We start from the raw sequence: 27,509 nt of genomic DNA, 5'->3' as shown, positions 1-27,509 counted from the left end.
TTTATATCTTTTTTTTTTTAAGATTCTATTTATTTATTTGACACAGAGAGAGACAGCCAGCGAGAGAGGGAACACAAGCAGGGGGAGTGGGAGAGGAAGAAGCAGGCTCTCAGCGGAGCAGGGAGCCTGATGCAGGGCTCGATCCCAGGAGCCCAGGATCACGCCCTGAGCCGAAGGCAGACGCTTAACAACTGAGCCACTCAGGCGCCCCTCGATGCATTAATATCTTAACCACTTCTTCTGGCTAGGCTCCTATGCTGATGCTGGTGGTCTTCTCACGAGGGACTAGTGGTCCCTGCTATGTTGTCTTGTCTCTTCAGTTAATGTCTTATGCTTCTGTAACCTCCACAGCACCTTTACAATCCAGGTACTCAAATCCTCACTATGTCAGCAAAAAACAGGCAAATACCCCTAATAGCTAATAATAACAACGAACAGTGATTGAATTATGCAGTGTACCCAGTGCTTTACATACTTCATTTCATTTAATCTTCCCAAGAACTTAATGAAGGAGAGATGAATAGTTTAAAACTAATATTAGTAGTAATTACTTTTTGATGAGCACTACTGGGGATTGGGCTAGGTACTTTTCACACATTATCCTTAATCCTCACAACCACCTTCCAAGGCAGGTATCATTATACACGTTTTATTAAAAAAGAAACAGAGGCCAAAAAAAAAGAAGAAGAAGAAGAAGAAAGAAAGAGAGAAAAGAAACAGAGACTCAAGAAAGAGACTCAAGAAACAGAGACCACAAAAATTGTCACAAGATGACAAGAAGAAACAGGTGTGCCAAGGACTAGCATCTAATACATGAAGCTCCAGCCATCTGAAAAGATTCACTTATCCACTAGATATGCTTTGGCATTCAACAGGAATTCTACGTCTTTCCAACAGCCCTTTTCCGAAGAACTAAGAGCTGTCTTTTATGACCACACACACAAATATACACACATTCACCAAGACAGACACACACTCATGTGTGTTTACCTCTTCCTCAGGGTTTAGTGGTTTTCTCTTGGTTGGGCAGAATCCCAGCTGGCACAGACCTGCAGCAAGATCCCCAAAATGGCGGCAGAAAATCAAGCTCCCCAGAGATGTGTGATGCGCAACATTTAGAAGAACCTTGCAGCTGCTGTAGAGTCTCCGGGTTGCATGAGGAGGAACATCGAGACACACCACGTCCTGAACGACGGCCCCAAACTCAGTTCTGCATCTCAAAGGGACTCCAACTCCAGGCATGAGATAGGGGCAGACACCCAAGGTGACTACGAACTGCAAGGCTGACTGGACAGTCTTCTGCTGTGAGATGCTGAGTGTATCTGGGCTCAGGGCAGGAGCAGCTTCTGGAGTCCTCAGGTCGGGTTTACCTGGACTGAAGTCAGCTGCAAGGTGGATCATGGTTTCCTTCAAGCACAACAGCAACAATAAGGCTTGAGAGCTGAAACTCCAGGTGACATCCACAGAGTTTTTTGGCCATTCTGCCTTATTAGCAATTTCATCCCTTAGGAATTTCAGTTTCCTCCAGTGAGGATCCTTCAGCAATTTGTCCTCCAAAGTAGACAGGTTAGAATTCAAAGTAACCAACAGGACATCATGTTTTGTGATCTGTAGTGAACCTGAGTCTGATCCTTTTGAAGAAAAAAAAAAAAAGGATCACATACATGGGAAACAAATTGTACTTTTCTCTGTGTGGAATGCCTTACCCACTCCAGCTCATCCTCTGGGGCCTGGCCCAGATGTCAGTGCCCCTGGAAAGCCTCCCCCAGCTGTACCACCCAAGCCCCAGCAGAATTCAAGACCACATTTTCTGCCTTCCCAAAGCACTTTGGAATGTGGTTATAACAGTGTACCTAACGCATTATACTTCATCTAGTTTGTTTCTATTCCCCATGTGTTCTGAGGGCAGAGGCCATGTCTAGCCATCTTACTGGGCTTAAATTGTAGCCATAACAGAAAAATAAAAGGCTGAGTATTTACCACAGAAGATTTTTCAAACTGTTCTAGGTGCCAGGGATAAAGTACTGAACAAAACAAAGTTACTTCCTTAATAGAACTTATATTCTAGGGAGGCAGATCACAAAATACAGGCCTAAGGTTCAGAGGGATTCATTTAATCACCTCTCCCCCACAAAATATCTATTTTCAATTCCCCCCCACCCTTTCTAAAATGGTCTTGTCTGCCCTCTACTGGTGAAGAAGCCTTACACGCTCACAGCAGTAGCTGACAGAGCTGACAACTCCCTCCTTGAAACACAATCATCTCTTGGCTTCTGAGACACCTCAAGGGCCATCCGTCCAGTGCCTCTGCTGGCGGCTCCTTCTCTACCAGGTCTCTACATTCTGCAGGGCTTCTCCTGAATTCTGCACTCCTTTCCTCGAGGATCTTCTCCAGGCCCATGGCTTTAAAAACCATCTGTAAGCTACCAACTATGAAATTTGTATCCCCAGCCCATGTTGACCCTATAAGTATCAGGATAAGTAAAAAGAAAATCACAACTAGGCATATTACAACCGATTGTTAAAACCAGAGAGAAAGAGAAAATCTTGGAAACAGCCAGAAAAATATGAAGCACTACATGTGAGGGACAATGCTGTGAATGACTGTGAACTTATGAACGTGACTGCTAAAAGATGGTAGAAAGGCATCTTTAACACACTGACAGAACAGGGGCACCTGGGTGGCTCAGTCAGTTAAGTGTTAAACTCTTGATTTCGGCTCAGGTCCTGATCTCAGGGTCGTGAAAAGGAGCCCTGTGTCGGGCTCCTCGCTGGGTATGGAGCCTACGTAAGGTTCTCTCTCTGCCGGGGCGCATGGGTGGCTCTGTCGGTTAAGCGACAGGCTTGGTTTTGGCTCAGGCCCTGATCTCACGGTTATGAGATCAAGCCCTGAATCAGGATCCATGCTCAGCATGAAGTCTGCTTGCATCTCTCTCTCTGCCCCTCACACCACCCTCCCTCTCAAATAAATAATAAAATTAAAAAAAAAAAAAAAAGATTCTCTCTCTCCTTCTCCCTTTGCCTCTCTCCCACTGCTCACGACACTTTCTCTCTCAAAAAGGTAAAATAAAATACTGACGTAAGAAATAAAATGTCAACTCGGAATTCTAGATCTAGTAAAACTAACCTTTAAAAATGAAAGTAAAATAAAGACATTTCAGATCAATGAAAACCAAGAGAACTGTCAGCAGACCTGCACTACAAACAAATGGTAAAGGAACTTTCAAGCTGAAGGAAAATAATACTCGATGGAAACTGGGATCTTCCAGGAAGGAATAAAGAGCATCAGAAATGGTAAATATGTAGGTAAATATAAAAGACTAATTGTCTCTCTTAATTTCTTCAAATATATATATGTCTTAGGCAAAATCTACAAAACGGTATTGGGATTTGTAACTTCTGTATATATAATAAACATGAAAATTATAGCACAGGGGCGCTTGAGTGGCTCAGTTGGTTAAGCATCTACCCTTAGCTCAGGTCATGATCTCGGGGTCCTGGGATGAAGCCCCGCGTCAGGCTCTCTGCTCAGCGGGGAGTCCGCCTCTCCCTCTCGCCTTCCCTCTCCCTCTCTCAAATAAATAAACTAAACCCTAAAAAAACAAAATCATATCATTGGGGCACCAGGGTCGCTCAGTCTGTTAAGGGTCTGCCTTCGGCTCAGGTTATGATCCCAGGGTGCTGGGATGGAGCCCTACATCAGGTTCCCTGCTCAGCTGGGAGCCTGCTTCTCCCCCTCCCACTGCTGCTCCCCCTGCTTATACTCTCTCTGTCAAATAAATAAACAAAATCTTTAAAAATATATATATATAAAATAAAAAATTTAAAAATCCTATCATAAAGCCCAAGTGGGGGTGTGGGAGCTATAAAATGACCCTTATAGTTGCAAGGTTCTTAACTGTTATGTGAAGTAATAACAATATTAATTCTAAGCAGATTGTGAAAAAGTAAAGACATATATTGTAATTCCAGGACAACTACTAAAAATACAATACAAAAAGGAAGGTTATGGTTAGAAAACCATAATAAAATGTTGGTAATGTAAATGAATATAAGAAGTAACACACTTCAAAACTAGTTAAAACGCCTTCTAAGAAACAAATTAGGGGCGCCTGGGTGGTTCAGTTGTTAAGCATCTGCCTTTGGCTCAGGGCGTGATTCCGGGGTTCTGGGATCAGGCCCCGCATCGGGCTCCCTGGGAGCCTGCTTCTTCCTCTCCCACTCCCCCTGCTGGTGTTCCCTCTCTTGCTGCCTGTCTCTCTCTGTCAAATAAATAAATAAAACCTTTAAAAAAAAAAAAAAAAGAAACAGAAAGGATTAAAATGAAATAACTAAAAGAGTGCTCAACAGTGCATTACCTATAATAGCGTAAAATAAGAAATATATATTCAGTAACAGGAGATTGGATGAGTAAATAACCGTCTACCTGTGCCTAACATACTTTATGTAAGTGTAGTATTTATTTTATTATTTATTGTCTCTTAGCCAACTACAATAAAAGCCACTTGAGGACAGGAATGCTGCTCTGTTTTGTTCATTGTTGTATCCTCCTTGCCTGAAACAAGGCCTGTCAGATAACGTAGTATTGTTCAAAATAGGTAGTAGTTGAATGAAAGAATAATGGAATATTTGTAGCCATTAAGTTATGTTGAGAGGCACCTGGCTGGCTCAGTCAGGACAGCATCTGACTCTTGATCTTGGGGTCATGAACTTGAGCCCCACATTGGGTACAGGGATTACTTAAAAAAAAAAAAAGTCTCAGGGGGTGCCTGGGTGGCTCAGTCGTTAAGCGTCTGTATTCAGCTCAGGGCGTAATCCCAGAGTCCTGAGATTGAGCCCCACATCAGGCTCCTCCGCTGGGAGCCTGCTTCTTCCTCTCCCATTCCCCCTGCTTGTGTTCCCTCTCTCGCTGGCTGTCTCTCTTTCTGTCAAATAAATAAAATCTTTAAAAAAAAAAGTTAACAGAGTATGAAATACTATATGAGCAAAAGATATGAACAGTTTACAGAAAAAGAAATGCAAATGACTTCTAAACATAAAAATATGATCAACCTTGCTCATAACAGAAAAGTAAATTAAAACTATACTGAAATAGCACTTCCCATTTATCAACTGGCTAAAATCCAAAAGTTTCTAACACATTATGTGGCAAGGTTTTGGAAAATCACGCACTGTCATACATTGCTGGAAGAAACGAAAATGGTAAGATTCCTGAAGAGAGCAATTTGGCAATATCTAGCAAAATTACATACATATTTAACGTTTGGGCCAGCAATTCCGCTTTTTAGGAATCTATCCTATAGATAGATACACAGGCAGAAATGCAAAATGACATATACACAAGGCTATTCATTGCAATGCTTCTTGTATTAAGGACCTGAGACAACCCACATATCCATTAAAAGAGAACTGACTGAATAAACAATGGTACATCCAGATAATGGCATACTTGTAAAAGAGGAAGACTGCTGTGAACCACTATGTAGTAATCTCTAATACATGGTAAATATTAAAGGTAAGGTATAAAAGAATGTCTATATGCTACCTTTTGTGTAAGAAAGGAAACAAATATAAAATACATTATTTTCTTTTATTGTCCAAAAGGCAGTGAAAGAACAAATTAAAAAGTAAAGTGAGTTATCTACAGAGAAGAGAACAGTGGGGAGGAGCTAGGGACAAATTATCCAGTTTTAGAGTTTTTGTTTTGGAACCTTATATATGTTTTTCATAGTTAAAAAAATTAAGTAATTTTTTTTCAAAATAATTCCTAAAAATCAAAAACATACAAATGGATCTAACAATTCTGTACTTCGTGTCCAAGGTTGTCAAACTACGACACACAGATCAAATCCGGCCCACCACATTTTCCATTAAGTTTTATTGGAATATAGTCATGCCCATTTATTTATATATTATTTATGGCTGCTTTCAAGCCACAGCAGCAGAACTGAGTAATTATAACAGATTATATGGGTCACAAAGCCCAAAATATTTACTGTCTGCTCCTTTACAGAAAAAGTATGCAGACTCTGGCTCTCTACCAAGTTAGCAGCATAAATGCAGAGAATTCTTTCAAGTGACTTGAAATATAGCACTTTAGGGGCACCTGTGTGGCTCAGTCGATAGAATATGCGACTCTTGATCTCGAGGTCGTGAGTTCAGGCCCCACACAGAGTACAGAGATTACTTAAAAATAAAATTAAAGGGGCGCCTGGGTGGCACAGCGGTTAAGCGTCTGCCTTCAGCTCAGGGCGTGATCCCTGCGTTGTGGGATCGAGCCCCATGTCAGGCTCCTCCGCTATGAGCCTGCTTCTTCCTCTCCCACTCCCCCTGCTTGTGTTCCTTCTCTCGCTGGCTGTCTCTATCTCTGTCAAATAAATAAATAAAATCTTTAAAAAAAATAAAAAAATAAAAAAATAAAATTAAAAAAAAAAAAAGAACTTTATGCATCCTGAGGACAACAAACAAAAATCCCCTAAAATAAATAGGTTTGTTGAGGGGCGCCTGGGTAGCGCAGGCGTTGAGCGTCTGCCTTCGGCTCAGGGCGTGATCCTGGTGTTCCGGGATCAAGTCCCACATCAGGCTCCTCCGCTGGGAGCCTGCTTCTTCCTCTCCCACTCCCCTGCTGTGTTCCCTCTCTCGCTGGCTGTCTCTCTGTCACATAAATAAATAAAATCTTTAAAAAAAAAATAGGTTTGTTGAGGATGGTGATGTAGGATTTGTTATTTTAAAATATTATGTGTGTGTGTGTGAATGTGTTAAGCATATACTTATATATGTATGTATATATATGAAATAAGCAAATTTCAATTCATCAGAACCTCTATTTCCAGATAAAAGATACAAAAACAAAACTATAAAATATAGAAGAATGGCTAGGTGGACAAATATGTGATAGAGAAAGAATTTACGTCATGGTATAGGGGTTTTCACTGGAAAATTCTGTCCACTTTTCTATAAACTTGAAAATCTTCATAATGAAATGTTAGGAAAAATTTAAACTCCATCATATTTCATTTTAATTGGGATATCAGTTAGAACTGTGGATTTGTTTTGTTTTCTGAAAATCCACATATTTCCTAGCTCTAATAATTTTTTTAAAAGATTTTATTTATTTATTTGACAGAGAGAGAGGCAGTGAGAGAAGGAACACAAGCAGGGGGAGTGGGAGAGGGAGAAGCAGGCTTCCTGCCGAGCAGGGAGCCCGATGTGGGGCTCGATCTCAGAACGCTGGGATCATGACCTGAGCCGAAGGCAGACGCTTAACGACTGAACCACCCAGGCACCCTTCTAGCTCTAATAATTGAGGAAGTCTGTAAGTAATGACACCAGGAACAATGAATATGCCTAGAATCCATATTGTGGTCTCTAAATACCACTTCTCCTTAGGGGCTCCCGGGTGGCTCAGTAGGTTGAGCATCTGACTCTTGATTTCATCTCAGGATTGTAGGATCAAGCCCTGTGTGGGGATCTGTGCTGAGTGTGGAGACTGTTTGAAAGTCTCTCTGCCTCTCTGCCCCCCCCCGCCCACTCATACTCTCTTTCTCTAATAAATAAATAAATATTACTTCACCTTAAAGATAGCTGTTTTCAAGAATGGGGCAAGAAATGTGTAAGATGAGTCTGAGACATCTTGTCATGCTTGAAAGCAAGAAGGCTAACAAAGACTACTAGAGTCATGCCAAAGAGCCCAAGAGCCAATATGGAGTAGCTCTCACAAGCCACAAATGCGACAATTTGAGTATCAAGACTAATGAGTACAATTTTTGAAACATATCATATACACAAAAAAATCTATTAGTTCATAATAAAACAAAGAAATTACTTCATTGGTTACCTTTGAAGATTGACACTATCATTCTGAAAACTGATCAATAAAGGAACACTATGAACCTGTTATTAAAATATGCACATGTATATATACATATATACACACATAGAAAGGGTCTTAAAGGTTATATGTCAAAGTATTAAGTGATGACCTCTGAGTGGTAGGGTTATGGGTGATTTTTCTTTCTTTTTTTTTTTTTAAAGATTTTATTTATTTATTTGACAGAGACAGAGACAGCCAGCAAGAGAGGGATCACAAGCAGGGGGAGTGGGAGAGGAAGTAGCAGGCTCCTAGCGGAAGAGCCTGATGTGGGGCTCGATCCCATAACGCCGGGATCACGCCCTGAGCCGAAGGCAGACGCTTAACTGCTGTGCCACCCAGACGCCCCGATTTTTCTTTTTTGCTTAATTATATTTAAAAGTTTTTTTCTAGAGTGAATATGTATAGTTTCTGTACTTAAAAAACTTATTTTAAGGTTATAAAATAGTATATAGTCTATCCATTTTTATCAAAAAGAAAAATATTTCCCAAAATGCAATCTCCAGATAGTGGAAATTAAGGTAATTTTAATTTTCTTCTTTCAGTTTCCATAAGGAATATCAAACTATTTCTATATAAAGAAAAAGGTACATAACACTACTGGTTAAGAATAATGAGACTGAGAAGAGTAAGAATTTTTCAGTACTTCTCTAAGACCGTCCAGGGCAAGTGTTCTGATGCGGTAGCATGAGTATCTGGTTCCTTTAGCTAATATGTACCTAAAAAGGAAAGGAGTGCTCTCCTAACTTGTCACCATTAACCATTAAGGTCACTAAACAACCTCTAAGTGACTTCCTGCAACTTTGTAAGATCTTTGAACCCAAACATGGGACACAAAGAAAATGATTTAAAACAAAAGCTATTAGCTGTTTTTCAAGAGACCCTTAATAAAGTAGTCTTGTCTGCCCTCTAGTGGTGATAAAAACAATCTACTTGAAAATAACAAAGGCATCCACCAAGGCTGTTTTCAAAATAGGGTATAGGGGCTCATGTTTTGAGGGGTTTCAGATCCTCCGGGAGTCTGCAAGTTCAAAACTATTTTCATATTAATACTAGGCCATTATTTGCCGTTTACGGTCTCATTCACTCTTGAGTGTACCAACTGTGAGAAGTTCATTCGATTCAGATTCCATAACCCAACTAACCTTCCAGATATTAACTTCCTGTTCGGTTTCAGTACGGTATGAAAAAATACACACAAGTAACTGAAAAGGCAATTGAGTTCTTCCCTTTCCAACTACATATCTATGTGAGTCTAGATTTTCTTCACCTATTTCAATCAAAACAACCTATCATGACACTAAACAGAGAAGCGAATATGAAAATCCAGCTGTCTTTTAATAAGCCAGACGCTAAAGAGATTTGCAAAAATCAAAACAATGCCACTCTTCCTGATAAGTTAGCTCTTGATCACTACACTACACGATGCAGCCTCAAAATGCTACGTACATAAAACCATCCTTATCACACTTTGGGAAATGATGTCCTTATGGACATTATTTATTCTTCCAAATCACCAATTTAAATGCCTATGCTTTGTGACATTTAAAAGCAGACTTCACCATTTGTGTCGTACTTTTTATTATGTTCAAAGTGCAAAGCAATATGGAATGCAAAAATCAGTGTGGTACAGCTTATTTGCAAATTATCAAAATTTTCGGCCTCTTCCCGACAATGTATTTAAAATATAATGACAGAGTTCAGTGAATCTATATTTGGTATAGAAGTTTATAGTTAGGAAAACTGTTGCTGAGATGGTCTCCATTTCTTACAAATAAAACTGCACTAAAATTGACAAACCCCTGGGCACCTGGGAAGCTCAGTCGGTAAAGTATCCGACTCTTGATTTCAGCTCAGGTCATGATCTCTAGGGTCGTGGAACTGAGCCCCGATACAGGCTCTGTGCAGAGTCTACTTGAGATTCTCTCTCTCTTCCCTCTGCCCCTCTTCAACCCTTGAAATAATAAATCTTTAAAAAAAAAAAAAACATTGACAAACCCCTTTCAAATGTTGCTTAACACATTTCCTAACAACAGAGGTGGAGATACTATTATTTGCCCCATGATTGAGAATAGAAATGGAAGGCAGAGGAAGAGAAAAAGCTAAATGGAGCAGAACATTTCATGGCTCAAAAACGAGAGACCACTGACATCTTCCTTCCTTTCTGTCTATGTAATTCCCAGGAGACTGAATTCCTCTTCATCTTATAGACTTACACAGCTCCACTCCTGATGACTCCTCCTTTCTCCAATTGCTATCTACACCATCCTTTCACCACTAGCATTATCCCACCATGTTGAATCTCTCTCGGTCTATATGCATAGTACCATCTCTCCCAAAACAGACAAGATACTTGGAAGCATAAATTTTTATGTAATTTTGTTTCTCTAATAGCAGTAAGGTCAGACTACTATATACAGATGACTCCCAGAGAGTATTACCTCAAAGGGAGTCAATTTAAAGGCAAATCAAAAATAGTTTAATCCAGCTGGATGTAATTTTAACCAGTACTTTCATCCTGACTCCTCAATACCCTCAGTCCATCAGGGACATCTGAATACTCATGATGCACAGATGTTTTTTAATTCCCTCAGCAGCTGATATGATAAAAGGAAACAGCAAGCAGATGCACACAATATATAATAGACTGGATGTGCAAAATCATTTTACCACAGTACATACTCTTTTTCAAATAGGAATGCTCGAATTCCTGTATGTTAAATGAGTACATGTATGTAACTCTACCACATATTTAGAGAGCATCTTTTATAAATGTGGTTTGTGTATATGTGCTTTGTGATAGATGATTATTTCCAGATTTTTTTTTTTAAAGATTTCACTTATCTATTTGACAGAGATATAGACAGCCAGCGAGAGAGGGAACACAAGCAGGGGGAGTGGGAGAGGAAGAAGCAGTCTCCCAGTGGAGGAGCCTGATGCGGGGCTCGATCCCCCAACGCCGGGATCATGCCCTGAGCCGAAGGCAGATGCCCAACCGCTGTGCCACCCAGGCGCCCCTGTTTCCAGATTTTTTGCTCATTTAACCTCATTCTCAGTCATTTCCGGATTGAGTTGCTAGACAAGTGACCTCTCAATTAGCAAGTTCAACTATGTTTTGCAGTTTACTTCTTCATTGGGGCAAAGTAGTATTGTTATCATACTACAGTGGAAGGCACCTGAGTTCAAATCCTGGCTCTATTTAAAAAAAAAGTATCCAAAATATATAAAGAACTTATACAACTCAACACCCAAAAAACAAATAATCTAATTTAAAAATGGGAAGAAGACATGAACAAACACTTCTCCAAAAAAGATATCCAGAGGTGCCAGTTGGAAGAGCAAATGTTGAATCACTCCTGATCTCGGGGATGTGAGTTGGAGCCCCACGTTGGGTGTAGACATTACTAAAAAAGTTTAATAAACTTAAAAAAAAAAAAAAAACATATCCAGGGCACCGGGGTGGCTCAGGTCACGATCCCAGGGTCCTGGGATTGAGTCTCACATCAGGCTCCCTGCTCAGCTGGGATTCTGCTTCTCCCTCTGCCTGCCACTCCCCCTGCTTGTGCTCTCTCTCTCTCACTCAAAATAAATAAAATCTTAAAAAAGAAAAAAAAAGATATCTAGATGGCCAACAGACACACAAAAAGATACTCAACATCACTCATTATCAGGGAAATGCAAATCAAAACTACAATAAGATATCACTTCATACCTGTCACAACGCCTAAAATCAGAAACACAAGAAAGAACAAGTGTTGGTGAGAATGTGGAGAGAAAGGAACCCTTGTGCACTGTTGGTGGGAATGCAAACTGGCGCAGGCACTGTAGAACTAAACAATGTGAAGTTTCCTCGAAACATTAAAAATAGAACTACCCTACAATCCAGTAATCACACTACTGGGCATTTACCCAAAGAACATGAAAACACTAATTCAAAAGGATATATGCACCCCTATGTTTACTGCATTATTTACAATAGCCAAATTATGGGAGCAGCTCAAGTGTTGTCCATCAACAGATGAATGGATAAAGATGTGGGGTATGTGGGTGTGTGTGTGTGTGTGTGTGTGTGTGTGTGTGTGTGTGTGTGAGAGAGAGAGAGAGAATTATTCAGCCATAAAAAAGAACGAAATCTTGCCATGTGCAACAATATGGGTGGAGGTAGAGAGTATAATGCTAAGCAAAGTAAGTCAGAGAAAGACAAATACCATATGATTTCACTCATATGTCGAATTTAAGAAAGAAACAAACAAAAACACAAGCAAAGGAAAGAGAGCGAGCCAAAAAAAAACAAGAAACAGACTTAGCTATAGATAACGAACTGATGGTTACCAGAGAGGAGGTGGGTGGAGGGATGAGTGATACAGGTAATGGGGATTAAGGATTGCACTTGTTGTGATGATCACCAGGTGTTGTATGGCATTGAATCACTATATTGTACACCTGAAACTAATGTAACACTGTCTACTAACTATACTGGAACTTAAAAAAATAAATTAAAACATGCAGGGGTGCCTGGGTGGCTCAGTTGGTTAAGCATCTCTCTTTGGCTCAGGTCATGATCCTAGAGTCCTGGGATCAAGCCCCACGTCAGGGTCCCCGCTCAACAGGCAGTCTGCTTCTCCCTCTTCCTCTGCCCCTCCCCTCAGCTTATTCTCTCTCTCTCTCAAATAAATAAATAAAATCTTTAAAAAAACAAACAAAACCCATCCTGGCTATAGCTGTCTGACTGGCTAAGTAGATAGAGCATGCCACACTTGATCTTGGGGTGGTAAGTTCAAGTACCACACTGGGCATAGAGCCTACTTAAAAAATGAAAATAAAAAATATCCTGGCTCTGGGGGCCTGAGTGGCTCAGCTGGTTGGACGTCTGTCTTTGGCTCTGGTGGTGATCCCAGGGTCCTGGGATCAAGCCCAGCATCGGGCTCCCTGCTTAGCAGGGAGACTGCTTCTCCCTCTCACTCTCCTGTGCTTTCTCTCTAATAAATAAAAATCTTAAAAAAAAAATAAATAAATCCTAGCTCTACTACTTAACAGACTGACATTGTACCAACTTCCAATATACCTGAGCCTTGGTTCTTCATCTGTAAAATGAAATACAATAACTATCTCACGGGATTATCCTGAGCATTAAATAATATACATACAAACAGCATATTATTGGGCCTGATACTTAGTAGGCACTCAGCTACTACTATTAATGACTTCTTTTCACTTCTCCCAGGTATGGTACAATGTTTGGGGGAGGTTTTGCATTTTGGGGTTATCTCAAAATCTGAGACTTGGAACATCACTTCCTACAAACCCCAGCCTGCACATATACAATCCTATCTCTTGTGTCCTTTCTCAAAACTTCAAATAACATCAGAGGCTCCACACTGAATAATTTGTCTTCGTTTGAGAATGTTGTTCGTCAGACCTCCGTTCTGGGTCCGTGTTCTGCCCCTAATTTGACCACATGATCTGTGGCAGGTTACTTCATCCCTTCAGTAAGCGTTAAGTGTCCTCAGGTGTAAAAGGACCGTGCCAGGCTCAACCACTGCCAAGGTCCCTTCAGATTCTAAACTGGAAGATCTTGTCAACTCATCGCGAAAGACTAAAAGTGACTGTAAATCCCTCCCACACACTATATCCCTAAATACTCTCCCCAAATCCAGCTCAAACGCCACTGCTTCCTTTTTCTATACGCCTCGGCAGTCTCTACAAATCTCCAGCGTCCACATTAGACCCTGCGCACTCAAGAGGCTGGACCTCACTTTCGGCGTCACGAGCGCCTACCCTTTTGGAAGCTCTTGCAGCAGTCCCTACCTCAGAGGGTGACAGTAAGGACTGAACGGAATCATGTACCCAGGGCGCTTAATAGTGAGTGCCTGGCACAAGGTAAACGCTCAGGAGACGTCGGTTACCATCAGTATTCAGCGGATCCCATCCCCTTCTTGATTGGCGTCCTCAAGTAAAATGAGGCTGGACGGACAATGCCCAAAGCCCCCAGAAGCCGGGCGGGGCGACCTCATAGCTGGGGATCCCAGGGAGGGCCTGAGGGGCGCACACTACGGAAGGCAGGGCAGCCCGGGAAGACTGGCGCCCTGAGAGTCCCGAGTGCAGCCCAGCGCCGAGATCCGTCCTCTCACCTCCCGGGCTCAGCAGCAGCTTCAGCGCCTCCAGAATGCTCTCCAGACTGCACTTTCCCAGAGCCTCGCCGCCCGCGGCCTGTCCGGGGGCCGCCATGACTGGAGTGGAACGCGCCACTAGCGACCGGCTCAAGCGCCTCTGCGGACCGGAATTGCCGCCATATTGAATGTGGCGGAAGGCGCTAGGGGGCAGGGCCCGGGGCGGGGCCTGTGGGGCGGGGCCGACGTTGTGGAGATGGGCGTTTTATAAATATTTTCTCAGGCCCCTTTTACTCCCTTGGGGAAAGAAAACTGCTGACACAACCTGCCTACACGCACAATTTCAGAAATTCAATATCATTAACCACTAAATAAAGAATAAGGAACAGAGAGGTACAGTAGATAATCATGAAATAATACGTATCAGTATGAAAATATTTGGATAACGAAGCACTAAAAGATAATGAAGTAAACAGATGCTATGCCTATTATAATGAAGCCTGGATACATAAAACAATATTCAACTGAAAACTGTTGAATTTCTTTGTGAGTGATAGTTAAAAACAAGTGCCAGGGGTGCCTAGCTGGCTCAGTTGGCAGAGCATGTGACTCTTAATTTCAGGGTCCTGAGTTCAAGACCCACCTTGGGTGTGGAGTCTACTTTAAAAAAATAAAATTAAGTGCTAAACGCAAACGCATCCATTTTGAATAGCTACAAATATTACTATTGGTAATGGATATTTGAAATGGACTAATTACAGTTCCCAATAAAATTTAAATATTTGCTCTATTTACATTCTTGGAAAATTCTGTGTATATTAAAATATGACCCCCATCCCCACCTGAATAGTGTTAATACATAAAACAGCATTCATTTGAGAGTCAGACCATCAGAGACAGGTTTTCATCTATGTGAATCCTGGTGGGACATTTTTTGTTTTTAAGATTTATTCATTCATTTTAGAGAGAGAAAACAATGGAGGGACAGGGGGAGAGGCAGAGGAAGAGAATCTCAACTAGAATCCCAGCTGAGCATGGAGCCCCATGCTGGGCCAATCCTACAACCCCAAGATCACTATATGGGGCTTGAATCTACCACCCTGAGAGCAGGAGCAGAGGCAGACGCTCAAATGACTGAGCCACACAAGTGCCCCTCCTGGTGAGACATTCTAAACTCAGGTTGTCTGAAAGTCATGCTACAAATCTAGCAGAGCACTTTTTTAAATAAATATTTTATTTATTCATTTAATAGAGAGAGAGCACAAGCAGGGGGAGCAGCAGCGGGAGAGGGAGAAGCAGACTCCCCACTGAGCAGGGAGCCCCATGCGGGGCTCGATCCCAGACCCCAGGATCATGACTTGAACCGAAGGCAGGTGCTTAACCCACTGAGCCACCCAGGTGTCCCTAGGGCTTTTTTTTTTCCCTTTAAGATTTTAAGGAATCTCTACACCCAGCGTGGGGCTTGAACTTAGAACACTGAGATCAAGATTCACGTGCTCTACAGACTGAGCCAGCTAGCATGACAATCTCCATTTATTTTAAAGGAAAGATTTTCTCTTTGTATTACCACTCTCTTTAGTATCAACCAGATACTTACCAGAGAAGAATAACTTTTCTCTGTCCTCTTAGATTCTAAATAGGGATGACTGTGAATTAAACTGACAAAAGATTAGTGAGAGAAAAAACAGGTATTTATTCACATCCAGGGGAGTTCACAGAAAAATGTGACTCAGAGAGGTGGTTAGAATTTGGGGCTTATATTCCATCTTAAGAGAAAGAGCACTTATGGGAAAACCAATGATTTTGAGAAAAGATAAATGAGATGGGAGATAGGATTTTTTGACAGTATCTCTTCAGGTAATTTTTGTTTCTTTTTGAGAGAGAGTGCCCCCTCCCCCCCACACACACACACAAGCAGGGGAGTAGGGGCAGAGAGGGAGAGAGAGCATCTCAAGCAGACTTCACGCTGAGTGGGGAACCCAACACAGGGCTCGATCTCATGACCCCTGAGATCGCGACCTGAGCCAAAATCAAGAGTCACTCAACCCAGTGAGCCACCCACGCCCCTGCTGAGGTGATTTCTTATCCTAGGCTGCCAATTTCTAATCTCTGGTAGTAGGAGTCAATCCTCTTTCCTTATGAAACTCCGTGAAAGGGGAATTTACGACTGCTGAATTGCGGGGGGGGGGGGGGGGGCTCTGCTTTTACGCAGGTAAGAGTCGTCCAGAAAATAAACAAAAAACACCTGTTCCCAGTGGTATACTCTGGATCCCTTCATTCTTCTTTCAACTGCCAAAGTCTCTTTATTGTCTCAGGTACCCGCCCCAGGCCAACTCATCACCCCTGCAAACTGACGCACCTTCCCAGAATGCCACTTTTGATCACATAGTTTGTCCTGCTCACACTTCGGCGGTTCTATTGGACCCATGAAATCCAGTCCAAAATAGAACGCTTAGCCTTTTCTCTCCTAATACTCTGCGTTTGCTTAAGTGATTCTTTCTACTCAAAACTCCCTTGCTGTGCCCCTGATTTTATTCAATAATAGAAACAAGAGCTCACATTTAACAGGGCACTGCCATGTGCCAGGCACTCTTCTAAATGCTTTATACGTATCGACTCAGTGCTCACAACCACCCTACGAAGTTGGTCCAGTTCTCCCTTTGGCGATAAGGAAACAGGTAGAGAAAGTACCTTGCCTAAGCCCACAGGTGGAAAGGACAGAATCAGGATTTGAACTCAGGCAACGTGGCGTGTGTGTGTGTGTGTGTGTGTGTGTGTGTGTGGTGTGTGTGTGTGTGTGTGTGTGTCTCTCTCTCTCTCTCTCCTCCAAATATGACCTCGTCAGGCCTCTCAGAACCGGCGGGAGGGAAACAACAGGTGCAAACACCACCTGGTAGTCTTCCTCACGTCACATTTCCTGACCGGTGTAGCCCTCTGCACACGGCAGGTACTTTGTATGGTATTTTATTTTTCCCTGACCTCTTGTATTGTGGTAAGATATGCACAACATGATGTCAAACCCAGCGTCATGGTGTCTATTTTCTTCTGAGGGTTTTATAGTTTTAGCCCTTACATTTTGAGTCTTTGATCCATTTTGAGTTTATTTCCTATATATGGTGTAACAGTACCTCTCATTTCATTCTTTTGCATGTGGACATCCAATGTTCCCTGCACCGTTTGTTGAAAACGCTGTCCTTTTGGCGGAACATGAGGAAAATAGTGCTATCGAAATAGCAATAGAACAGGACAGATGGCAGCTACACTTGTGAACACAGCAAAATGCATAAACTTGCCAAATCACTAAGTTATACACCTAAAACTAATATAACATTGTGTTAACTATATCCAAAATATATATATGTACACATACATATACATACATTTATACATACATATATACACACACATATATATTCATAGATAGATAGATAAATGGTCATCTTTGTATTACCAAAAAAACCTGTCCTTTTCTCACTGAATGGTCTTAGCACCCTTGTAGAGTATGACTCGACCATCTATGCAAGGGTTTATTTCTGGCTTCCTTATCTCTCTCCAACTTTTAATTCTGAAATACTTTAAAACCTGAAGACCGACCGACAGGCTAGTACATGAACACGTGCTTACCCTTCACCTGATTTGGTCACTGTGAACATTTCGTCACGTTTGCCTTTGTGCAACCATTCTTGACGTACTTATTTGTTGAACCATTGATTTCCAGACATCGCAACACTGTATCTCTAAATTCTTCATCATTTATCCCCTAATAAGGTTCTCCTAGTGAACTATGTCCCCCAGAAAACCAGTGTTTATTCAGGAGTATCATCCACTCTAAGATCGGTATTAAAATTTGCCTAATTTCCAGGGCACCTGGGTGGCTCAGTCAGTTAAGCATCTGCCTTTGGCTCAGGTCATGATCTCGGGGTCCTGGGATTGAGCCCCAAGTCAGGCTCCCTGCTCAGCAGTGAGTCTGCTTCTCCTTCTCCCTCTGCCTTTCCCCGTGCTTGTGCTTGCTTTCTCTCAAATAAAAAATCTTAAAAAACAATAAAATTTGCCCGATTAAAAAAAAATGTCTTTTATGGGTTTTAAATTTTCACTCCTGGACCAAATCTAGGTCTATACGTTGGCAGCTTCTCAAACTACACATAGAATTAGCAATATAACCTAGCAATTCTACCCCTGGGTAGATAATCAGAATTTAAAAGTTTTTATATGCCAGTGTTCACTGCAGCAATCATTTACAATAGCCACAAGGTAGAAACAACCCAAGGTGAATGGGTAAGTAACGCATGGTTATAGGCATACATACAATGAACGATGCATCCTGACATGTGCTGCAATACCGGTGACCCTGGGAACGAAGAGGCCAGGTGAAACAAGCCAAGTTTAAAAGGACATGTATTACATGACAACCCTTACATGAAATACCTAGCAGAGTCAAATTCATGATGACAGCAAGCAGAATGGAAGTCACCGGGGCTGGGAGGGGAGGGAATGGAGTTATTTATTGCCATGGTTACAGAATTTGTTTGGGATGATGCTAAGGTTCTGGAAACAGAAGTGATGGTCATACATTTTGAATGTACTTAATATCACTCAACTGCACCCTTGAAAGTAACACATTCAGTAGAAACTATACTTCAAATTTTGATCTTGTTGTGGGCTAGTGAAATATGGTCGGGCTCTCACGTGATGCTGGGCAGTGGCAGCCACAGCTTGTCGGTCCTGTGATCAGGAAGGTCAACAACCAACACACTTAAAACCATTCTGTTTCTCACGGTCCATATTCAATAAATTACACAAGCTATTCAACACTTTATTATAAAATAGGTTTTGTGTGATATGATTTTACTCAACTGTAGGCTAAGTGTTCTGAGCACACTGAAAGTGGGTTAGGCTAAGCCATCATGTCTGGTGGATTAGGCATATTAAATGCATTTTTGACATATTCTCAACTTACTATGGTTTACTGGCATGTAACCACATCAAAGTCGAGAAGATCTATATATTTCACCACCATTTAAACACACACACACACACACACACACACACAATTACACCCCTCCAGCAGAGGAAAGTCACAGAACAGGGTTTCTCAACAGCAGCACACTGACATTTTGAGCCTGATGATTCTTTGTTTAGCAGCATCCCTGGCCCTTGACTGTAGCACTTCCTCATTCATGACAATCAAAGTATCTCCAGAAATTGCCCGTGTCCCCTGGGGGAGGAGGCCAGAGTCTTCCCTGATGGGGGACCAATGGACTACACAAACTTTGCTGACCAACTGAATGTTGTCTGAAGCTCTTCTTCGGTCCCTCAGTGCCGCCCACAGGTTTTTCCATTGACGAGAGAAGAATTTTAATGGTTTTTCCACATACCACATAGATATTCTTCAAATAAAATGACCTTTTAAATGCACTTTCCTGCACTCTGCCCGCAACAGAATGACACCAAGTTCTGGAGAAGTCATTTCAACATGAAGCATCCTTCTCCACGTTTTGAGTGAGCTCAACTACCATTGGTCTTGCCTGGAATTGTGGGGTAATGAAATAAAGCAAGTGTTTGACAATGGTTTAACAAAATTATTTAATAAAATTTATAAAAATGAGTATTTAAGAATTTTCTCAGCTTAAATTGTTTTCCTTTTCCACCCCCAAAGAAAATACAAAATTATCCACACCCACGCACATATACACTCAAAACTATAGTAACATTCTCTATGCAGGACTACATTAGAGTTTCAGTTGCTGAAAAATCAAGACAATTCCAAGAAGTGATTGCAGGGATGATTTTTTTTTTCCTTTGAAAAAGAGCTGACAGACAGTAAAGCAATTTAGATAAAATTATTTTCCGTGGTTGTCAAAAGTTTCTTCAAGTTCCCATTTCAATTAAAAGAAGATCCAAATCAAAGTTCTCCCACCCTCCCCTTGCTAACACCCTGTAGGGCCATATTTTCTTCCTGTCCCTAAGGGAAAAAACCTGGATTTCCTAATATTCTTGATTTTCTATGCACACTCAGAATTTGGGGCAGATGTGTCCAGATCGGCCAGCATTTTCTGTAGACATCAACAAAAAGAGGCAGTTGGGGATTCTGGGCTTCAGGTACAAACTCTGGCTTGAGGATCCTGACAGCACACACACGTTAAGATTCTTTCATTCTTCAGAATTTTCAGGACTAGAGGTAGAGCCACCTCAATCATCCTCAGCCTCAGTTTGCTCAACTGCCAGGCTCAATGACATCTCTCCCGCCTCCTCCAAGCCCATCTTTCACGTTGCCCTCAGCTGTGACAAACCTCCTTCCGTCTTTGGCTGCAGCACTCAGGCACTACCCTAAGTGTCCAAAGAGATCACTCTTTTGTTTGAGTGACAAATGAACATTAGAAGTTGAGTGGCACCTGAAAACTCACCACCTTTTCTGCTCAACGCACCCTGTTTAGAACCAACGTACCTCAATAATGACATGCACGTAACAAACATACTTATGCAGAACAAGTAAGTGGATGGACACCAATTTCAAGTTATGTACTTAGGAAATAAAAAAGGAGAACCATTAAAGGTCTTACGAGTCCACGATACCCAGTCACACTATGGTCAGACGAAGACCAAGTCTCCTACCCTGAAAGGGCCCAACAATTTCTCCATCAGAGAAACCCTATCTGGGGCAATGTAAGTTCAGAAGGAGTAAGAGTGGGTATGAGAATAGGGGATACCAGTGCAGTGATAGGAGGAAAAAAAGAACACAAATTAAAAATAATAATACATATATACATACACACACACACACACACCAACAACAACAACAGGGCCGGTGAGTCCTCCCTTCCTTTAAAAAAATGAGACAAAAGCCTATAAGGAAATCTGCAAATTGCTAGCAGAATCTAATCTTCAAGTTGCTAGTAGAACCTTCTGGGGGCTGAAGCTATTCTTTTGAAATATTAAACATGTGGGGGTCTTTTGGACAGCATCACCATTTAAAGAATGATGAAAAGAAAAAAAGCTTCAAAGAATGGGTCAAAATCGTTCTCACACACAGATTAGATCTACAGAGTGGTCATCCTAACTATCCTAACTGCATCATTGAGCAATCTCTCTTCCCCAGAAACTCATCTCAAGTGAAGGGAGCTGAAAAACAAGTACCCTTGCATTGTCCACCACACGGTGTAAGGACCCCTCTCCTCCATTTGTCTCAAATGCCCTAGTCGTCCTCGCCACCTCCGTACATGTCCGCCAGCTTCTTGAAGCGATTGCCCCATTCGTTCAGGTAGTCATAGTCCTGGTCTTGGTCTGACTCTGAGGAGTTCAAGGAGCTCAGACTAGCAGCCTCGGAACCACTTCCCTCGTAGTCGAACACGAGCAGAGAGTCGTAAGGAGGAGCGGTGGGGTCAGTGTCCGCTGCCTTCAGGTTCTAAAGAAGAAGGAAGACGGCAGGATCTTTCAATGAGAGGAATCACACACCTATCAGGCAAGATGCCTTCTCTAGGGGCCTCCAGCAACACGTAATGCCCAATAACGCAACCATCCTATAGAACACCAGGGGCAATTAGGACCAATAAGGTAAATGGATACCGACTGGCAAGGAAGACAGACAACATATTGCTGACGCAAAGAGAACGCTACGGGTAAAGATGCAGAATGTTTTCCCCTAAACTAATGATAAATTTTATGTAGGCAGGAGAGAAACAAGCTAGTCAGGATGGACAGAGGCTGAAAACAATGACGACAGTTGTACTGGTCCATACAGCATTTCCACCTGGAAAGGTCTGGAAGGATAAATGCCAAACTGTTAACAGCTCTAGAGAGAAAGGTTGGAGGCATTAAGGAAGCACCTGCATTTTTTTCCTTCATATACATTTTCAAAGTTTATTATTTTATTTTTAGTAGCAAACACTATTTTTGTAATTAAAAAAGAAAAAAAAAAAGAAACTACTATCAGCTATGATGACACACAAATGATTGTGAATGGAGGAAAGGACCTGAATTCAGATTTATCTAAAAAGGGAGGTTTTAACTGGCCCTTCCCATTCCCAGTTTCCTAGAATATCCAGCCTGGTCACTTCCAACACTGCTGGGCTTTGTGTAGTTCCTGGTGAGGACCCCCACAGCAACTAAAGTAAATCCAGCCTCTATCACAAAGACTCGCTGAGGGCCACTGGACCATCAGACAAGCCCTTAAAATCATTCCAGTAACTGAGCAAGGCATCAGGTAACATAGTTTAAGGAAATAGATTCTATTGGACTATTTTCTTGCTTGGTTCTTTGCTCACTCGACTCCAAATTTGTCCTCATCTTACCCTAAGCTCATTAAGAATGCCTCATTACTCATCCTCCCTTGCAGATAAGGACCATCTTGTGGCAGTTCTGGCCAGTACCATATAGAATGAACTCCCCACTTGTATTAACAGTTTGCTGGAACAAAGATTTTTGGCCTCTGCTCTGCCCTTCCTACTTCTTCTTGACTGGAATACAGACCCAAGGCCTGGAAGTGTGGCAGCCATCTTGTGATCATGTGGTAACAAACATGAGAACAAGGATTTATGAGGTTAATCTCATATCTGTTTAAGCTCCTGGAATTCATGGCTGAATGTATTTCCGATATACACAAACTGATGCTATTTTTCTGGCCCTTAGGTAGACCTGTGATACATATTTAATATCATATCCCAACCAGCAGTGGGATGCAGGGACAAAAAGACCCATTAGTGAAACCAAACGGGATCTCCTCTGAATCTCTTTAGTTTCATTTCTAGTTCTACTAAATCCTTACAAGTAATTCGTGGTTTTGCCATATGGATATTGCAAATTCACTAGGAACAGTGCGAAGTGCTTTTAGTTCTGAAATTCAGATGAGACACAAATGAAAAATAGTATTCAGGGATCAGGCAAGGAGAAAACGTGGTAAAGCAAAGGATCTAAAGACTTTTTCCTCACTTTCAACCCAACTGCTCCTGAGTTTAGAGATAAGTTGCACCTTGGCTTTTGACTTTGCTAACTTACTTCGTCAATGAAGTTTCCAATTTCATCGGGATTGGCAGGGCGGGGCCGATACTGGGGCACACTCAGGAGGGTTGGCGCCACATCATTGCGAGTCACTTCGGGCCGAGCATCCAGGCCCCTGTGCAACTGGCTCAAGTCAAAGTCCTTTGGAGAAAAAGGTAAAAATAGAGGAAAGAGTTTTTAAAAAAAAAAAAAGTCACAAATCCAGGGCTATATTTGGATTATAGATCCGGTATCAGATAATGCCCTTTCAACTGCATGTTATAAGCATGGGCCAATGTAATCTGAAATGACAGTTTTCATTTTTTTTTTTTAAGATTTTATTTATTTATTTGACAGAGAGAGACAGCCAGCGAGAGAGGGAACACAAGCAAGGGGAGTGGGAGAGGAAGAAGCAGGCTCCCAGCAGAGCAGGGAGCTTGATGCGGGGCTCAATCCCAGGACCCTGGGATCACGCCCTGGGCCAAAGGCAGACACTTAATGACTGAGCCACCCAGGCGCCCCTGAAATGACAGTTTTCAACCTAGGAGTGTCCAAAATAGCACTAGAAGGAAAAACAGCATAAAAGGATTGTGAGGAATAACAGTGGGCTTGGATGTAGACTGTTACACCTTACTAAGTCCCAGCCCATCTACAGACTGAAAGCCTAGGTGCCACTGACTGAATGTCTGTGTCCCTCGCCAAATTCACACATTGAAACCTAATCCCCAATGTGGTGGTATTTGGAGGTGCGAGTTTTGGGAGGTGATCAGGTCAGGAGAGTTGATGGAGCCCTTGGAAACAGGATTAGTGCCCTGATAAAGACACTTTAGAGTTCCCCTTCTGCCATGTTGAGTACATGTGAGATTATGGCTGATGGTGAACCCGGAAGCAGGCCCCCACCAAACACCAAATCTGCTGGTGCCTCGATCTTGAACACCCCAGCCTCCAGAACCATGAGACAAATTTCTGTGGTTTTTAAGCAACCTGTCTGTAGCATCTTGTTATAGCAACCCACACGGACTAAGACACTAGCTGAGATCAGCAGTTATCCCACAAACGCCTGAAGGACATGTCTCTGTACCCCATAATATGTTGTACAAAGCAGGCACTGAAATTCTAATCAATGGCTGTTATTCCAGACCAGAGAGCTCAGCAAATATGCTCTTGCATGGCCAGAGTCAAAGCACAACTCCGAGATGGGTCCCGAGGTTCCCTTTCTAAATAGAATACACCTTCAAGAATTCTCCAAAAGTCTCCTGGCTGGCCCAATCAGTAGAGCATCTAACTCCTGATCTCGGGGTCATGAGTTCAAGTCCCACACTGGGCACAGAGATTACTTTAAAAAAAAAATTTCCAGAAAACTCTAGGCTAAGGCAAGACTACCTTCAAAATCAGGGAAAATCAAGAAGGCCTAAAGATTTAACATGTACAAAAAGAAAGAAGAAGTTTAGCATACCTACAAGCTCAAGGGAAATAAAATATTACAACAGAGTAGCTGCTTTATGTAGATGATAATTTGAAGTTTGTGTCCTGAGAAGAGCGACGGGGAGCCTAGGCTCTGGAGTCAGACGATCTCGTTCTCCTGCTTCCTACCCGTGTGACTTCGGGCAAGTTACTTAACTGCCCTTTGCCTCTGTTCATTCATCTGGGCGCTCAACAGAACAATGCTATTTCAAATGTTTACCTTCTCCTAATCATCGCTTCTTCCAAATAAAGAGATCGCCATTTTAGCTTTTTATCATGATTTTAAAAACATACCTGATCCTCTTCTCCACCTCCTTCTTCATCATAGTAGTAAACGTTGTCCCGGGTGTCATCTTCTGGGGGTAGTAAGGGCTCTTTGACCACCCCTCTCCTCCGAACAAACAGCAGAAGCAGCAGAATCAGGACTGGGGTGGGGGAAGAGAACGAGAACAGCCACAGGTCAAGAAGGCCATAAAAAGCAGCTATCACAGAGCATCATTGCCCTGCCTACCCGACTGATGGCTGTTGGACAACCCACACGCCGATGCTCACACACATATGCAGTGCGATGTCCTGCACAATTACATGGGAACTCAAGTGTGGGCTTTAACTGGACTTAAACCAATCAGTCACTTCCCAGAATCTGAGCTAAAATGCTCCAGGCAGAGGCAGGAACATGACTGATTGGCATGACTAAGGAGAGGCGAGGTCAGCATGGCATAGCAGGGAGAGGGAGGGAGGAAGAAGTGAACAGGAGTTCCGAGAAGTGGCCAGGATGTGGTGACTACTGGAAGGACTTCGGCTTTCTGAACTGGAACCATGAAGGTTTGTGAGCAGGGCTGCGTCAGCCTAAATGCAATGGACAGATGCATATTAGTTTTAATCTGTTCCAAGGAAGGGTATGACATNTGTGAGCAGGGCTGCGTCAGCCTAAATGCAATGGACAGATGCATATTAGTTTTAATCTGTTCCAAGGAAGGGGACACAGACCATTCAATAGCCTGGTATATTCCTTATTTTGCTCTTAAGATAAAAAAAAATTATATAAGCAAGCACTAAAATCTGTTTAATTTCCCAAGTTTTCATCTGATCTTGGGATATTTATAGGATATATATGAAAAACAATTAACTGTTAAAAAAATTTTAACTATTCATTGTGAATGAAAAAAAAATGATTCGGGGTGTGTGTGTGTGTGTGTGTGTGTTTAAATAGGTGCTTGTGCCCTATCTTTAAAGGACACCCTCCTGAAGCAGTATGGCATTGAAACAAGAGGTCGCATAGACTTGGGGAAAAGATTTCTTCGAGGTACCCAACCTCCCTAGTGTTTCTGAAATCAGCAAGATTCCAAGACGTTATTCACATGAACAATATAACTTCCTTGACGATTCATCAACAGGAATACTGAGCACTCGCTCAGGGGGCCAAGACCTGTCTTAGTACTGAAGATACAGTGCTCAAGACCATGTAGATGCAAGCAGTCACCATCCACGTGGAGCTTAGAGCAACCAAAAGCAGGTTATTATTTCCAAGAAGATGCTGCTTATCGAACATTACTTATATGTCACAAAGGAAAGCAACCAAAATGTATCATATTGTTATCACTTCTGGAAGTCCTGCCCCACACACTGTACCGAAAACATCAGTATTCCCAATGGGAGTCCCATAAAGCCTGGCACAAAGCAAGCAACCAAATATCGAGGGACGTGAAAACCTTCCTGTCCCGGCATCTCCCTAGTGTCATGTGTAGAAGTGAAAGTTCTATGCTTGCCCACAAGGAAAAAGAAGCTGAAGTCAGAATGCTGGCCTTGCTTCCACTTTCAATACTGTTCTAAATTTGAGCATTCTGCAGTGTTGCTCTTGTCCTCTGTGCCTAATAAAATGCATCCCAAACACGCTGAGGTAATGCTAGGACTCAAAAGTTTAAGTGTAACGACAATCTTCAATACTTTCCTTAGAATGAAAGTACTAGTTAGTAACTGCTGTCCCTGAAGCTGACTGGCCCAGTCAAATATAATGGGAGTAGGAAGTAAGTGGGCAGGCAGGGCTGGTATTACCGCGCCCATGATGATGACAGAGAAGGTGAATTCACCTCATCCCACAGTGGCAATAAAGTCATGTGAACCCTGAGGAACAGAGATCCAGAAAGCTCACTGAATTCTGAATATCGCTCTCCTTCCTTCTCAGTTCTGAGGGGATGTCGGGAGCGAATCAATCTGCTGAGGCAGCAAGCAGCGGCCTTAAGAACACCTGTGTTGAGTCTAAACTGAACTCCCAGAGGTGGTCCCAATGCTCCCGCTAAGAACTTTGTCCTACTCCAGCCACACTGGCCTCCTCTTTGGCCTCCACAGTCCAATCGATCTTTCCTTTCTGTGCCTTCACTAGTGTGGGAACCCTCACAAAAGCCCCTCTGTCCATCTGGATGCCACCAGCCTCTGTCCCAACCATCCTACACCTTCCACCAAACCTTCCTTGAGGTTCAACTAACATCCCCCTCTTCTGATCGCAAAGGCATTCATGACTTGGACCACCCTTTCCAGCCCCTAATTTATAAACTATATGTGAAAATTTTCTAAAGGACTTGCCATCACAAGCTTTTAGAAATGGTAACAGCATCTGTGTCAACCCTAGGGACCAGCCTCTAGGTGGGCTCAGGTGACATCAGTTTGAAAGACTATGGTAGAAACTGCCACAGCTCCCCCCAGTATCCTTTTCCTGCTCTGTCATTTTAGTCATTGATACTCACTGCTCACGCTACACTCCACCCCCACCTTCTGCCTAGTTTTAAATGGGCACATGGCCACCCAGTTGAAGTGGGAAAGTGTACGTGAGGCTGTGTTTGGGCCAGTGGGATGGGAGTGAAGGTGACGTGTGTCATCTCCGGATATGTGCTTTCCACTTTCTCTGCCATCCCTTCTCCAGGATGGAATGTGGAACATGGGAGCAGAGGTGGTGGTGGTGAGCTGGGGAGTTCGAACCATGCTGGTGAGGAGAGGACTCCAAGGCCTTGCTGCTCCGAATTGGTCCAAGGACCCGGGACATCTGCACCACCTGGGAGCTGGTTAACAATGTGCAACCTGAGGCCCCCACCCCA

The 27,509-nt window shown here is 42.5% G+C and overlaps 2 protein-coding genes across 6 annotated transcripts in view; both read right to left on the bottom strand.

Moving 5' to 3' along the window:
- Positions 1 to 14,153, bottom strand: part of LOC100478996 (hyaluronan synthase 3) — a 213,033-nt gene extending 198,880 nt beyond the window's left edge. For 4 of the 5 annotated variants that reach the window (XM_034638550.1, XM_034638551.1, XM_034638552.1 and 1 more), the window contains exons 1-2: positions 14,002 to 14,153; positions 991 to 1,631 (exon numbers count right to left, since the gene is read on the bottom strand). In XM_034638550.1, the coding sequence (XP_034494441.1) occupies positions 991 to 1,631; positions 14,002 to 14,098 (738 nt within the window). In that variant the 5' untranslated portion in view covers positions 14,099 to 14,153. The other variant, XM_034638553.1, reaches the window with a different exon arrangement.
- Positions 14,154 to 19,549: 5,396 nt separating this feature from the next.
- Positions 19,550 to 27,509, bottom strand: part of CDH1 (cadherin 1) — a 79,267-nt gene continuing 71,307 nt past the window's right edge. The window contains exons 15-17 of the mRNA XM_002923207.4: positions 24,712 to 24,842; positions 22,972 to 23,115; positions 19,550 to 21,382 (exon numbers count right to left, since the gene is read on the bottom strand). Of these exons, the coding sequence (XP_002923253.1) occupies positions 21,173 to 21,382; positions 22,972 to 23,115; positions 24,712 to 24,842 (485 nt within the window). The 3' untranslated portion in view covers positions 19,550 to 21,172. The remainder of the gene's footprint in view (positions 21,383 to 22,971; positions 23,116 to 24,711; positions 24,843 to 27,509) is intronic.

Source organism: Ailuropoda melanoleuca, chromosome 12, assembly GCF_002007445.2.
Source record: "Ailuropoda melanoleuca isolate Jingjing chromosome 12, ASM200744v2, whole genome shotgun sequence".
Taxonomy (NCBI): Eukaryota; Metazoa; Chordata; class Mammalia; order Carnivora; family Ursidae; genus Ailuropoda; species Ailuropoda melanoleuca.
This window is presented reverse-complemented; position numbering and strand designations above follow the sequence as displayed.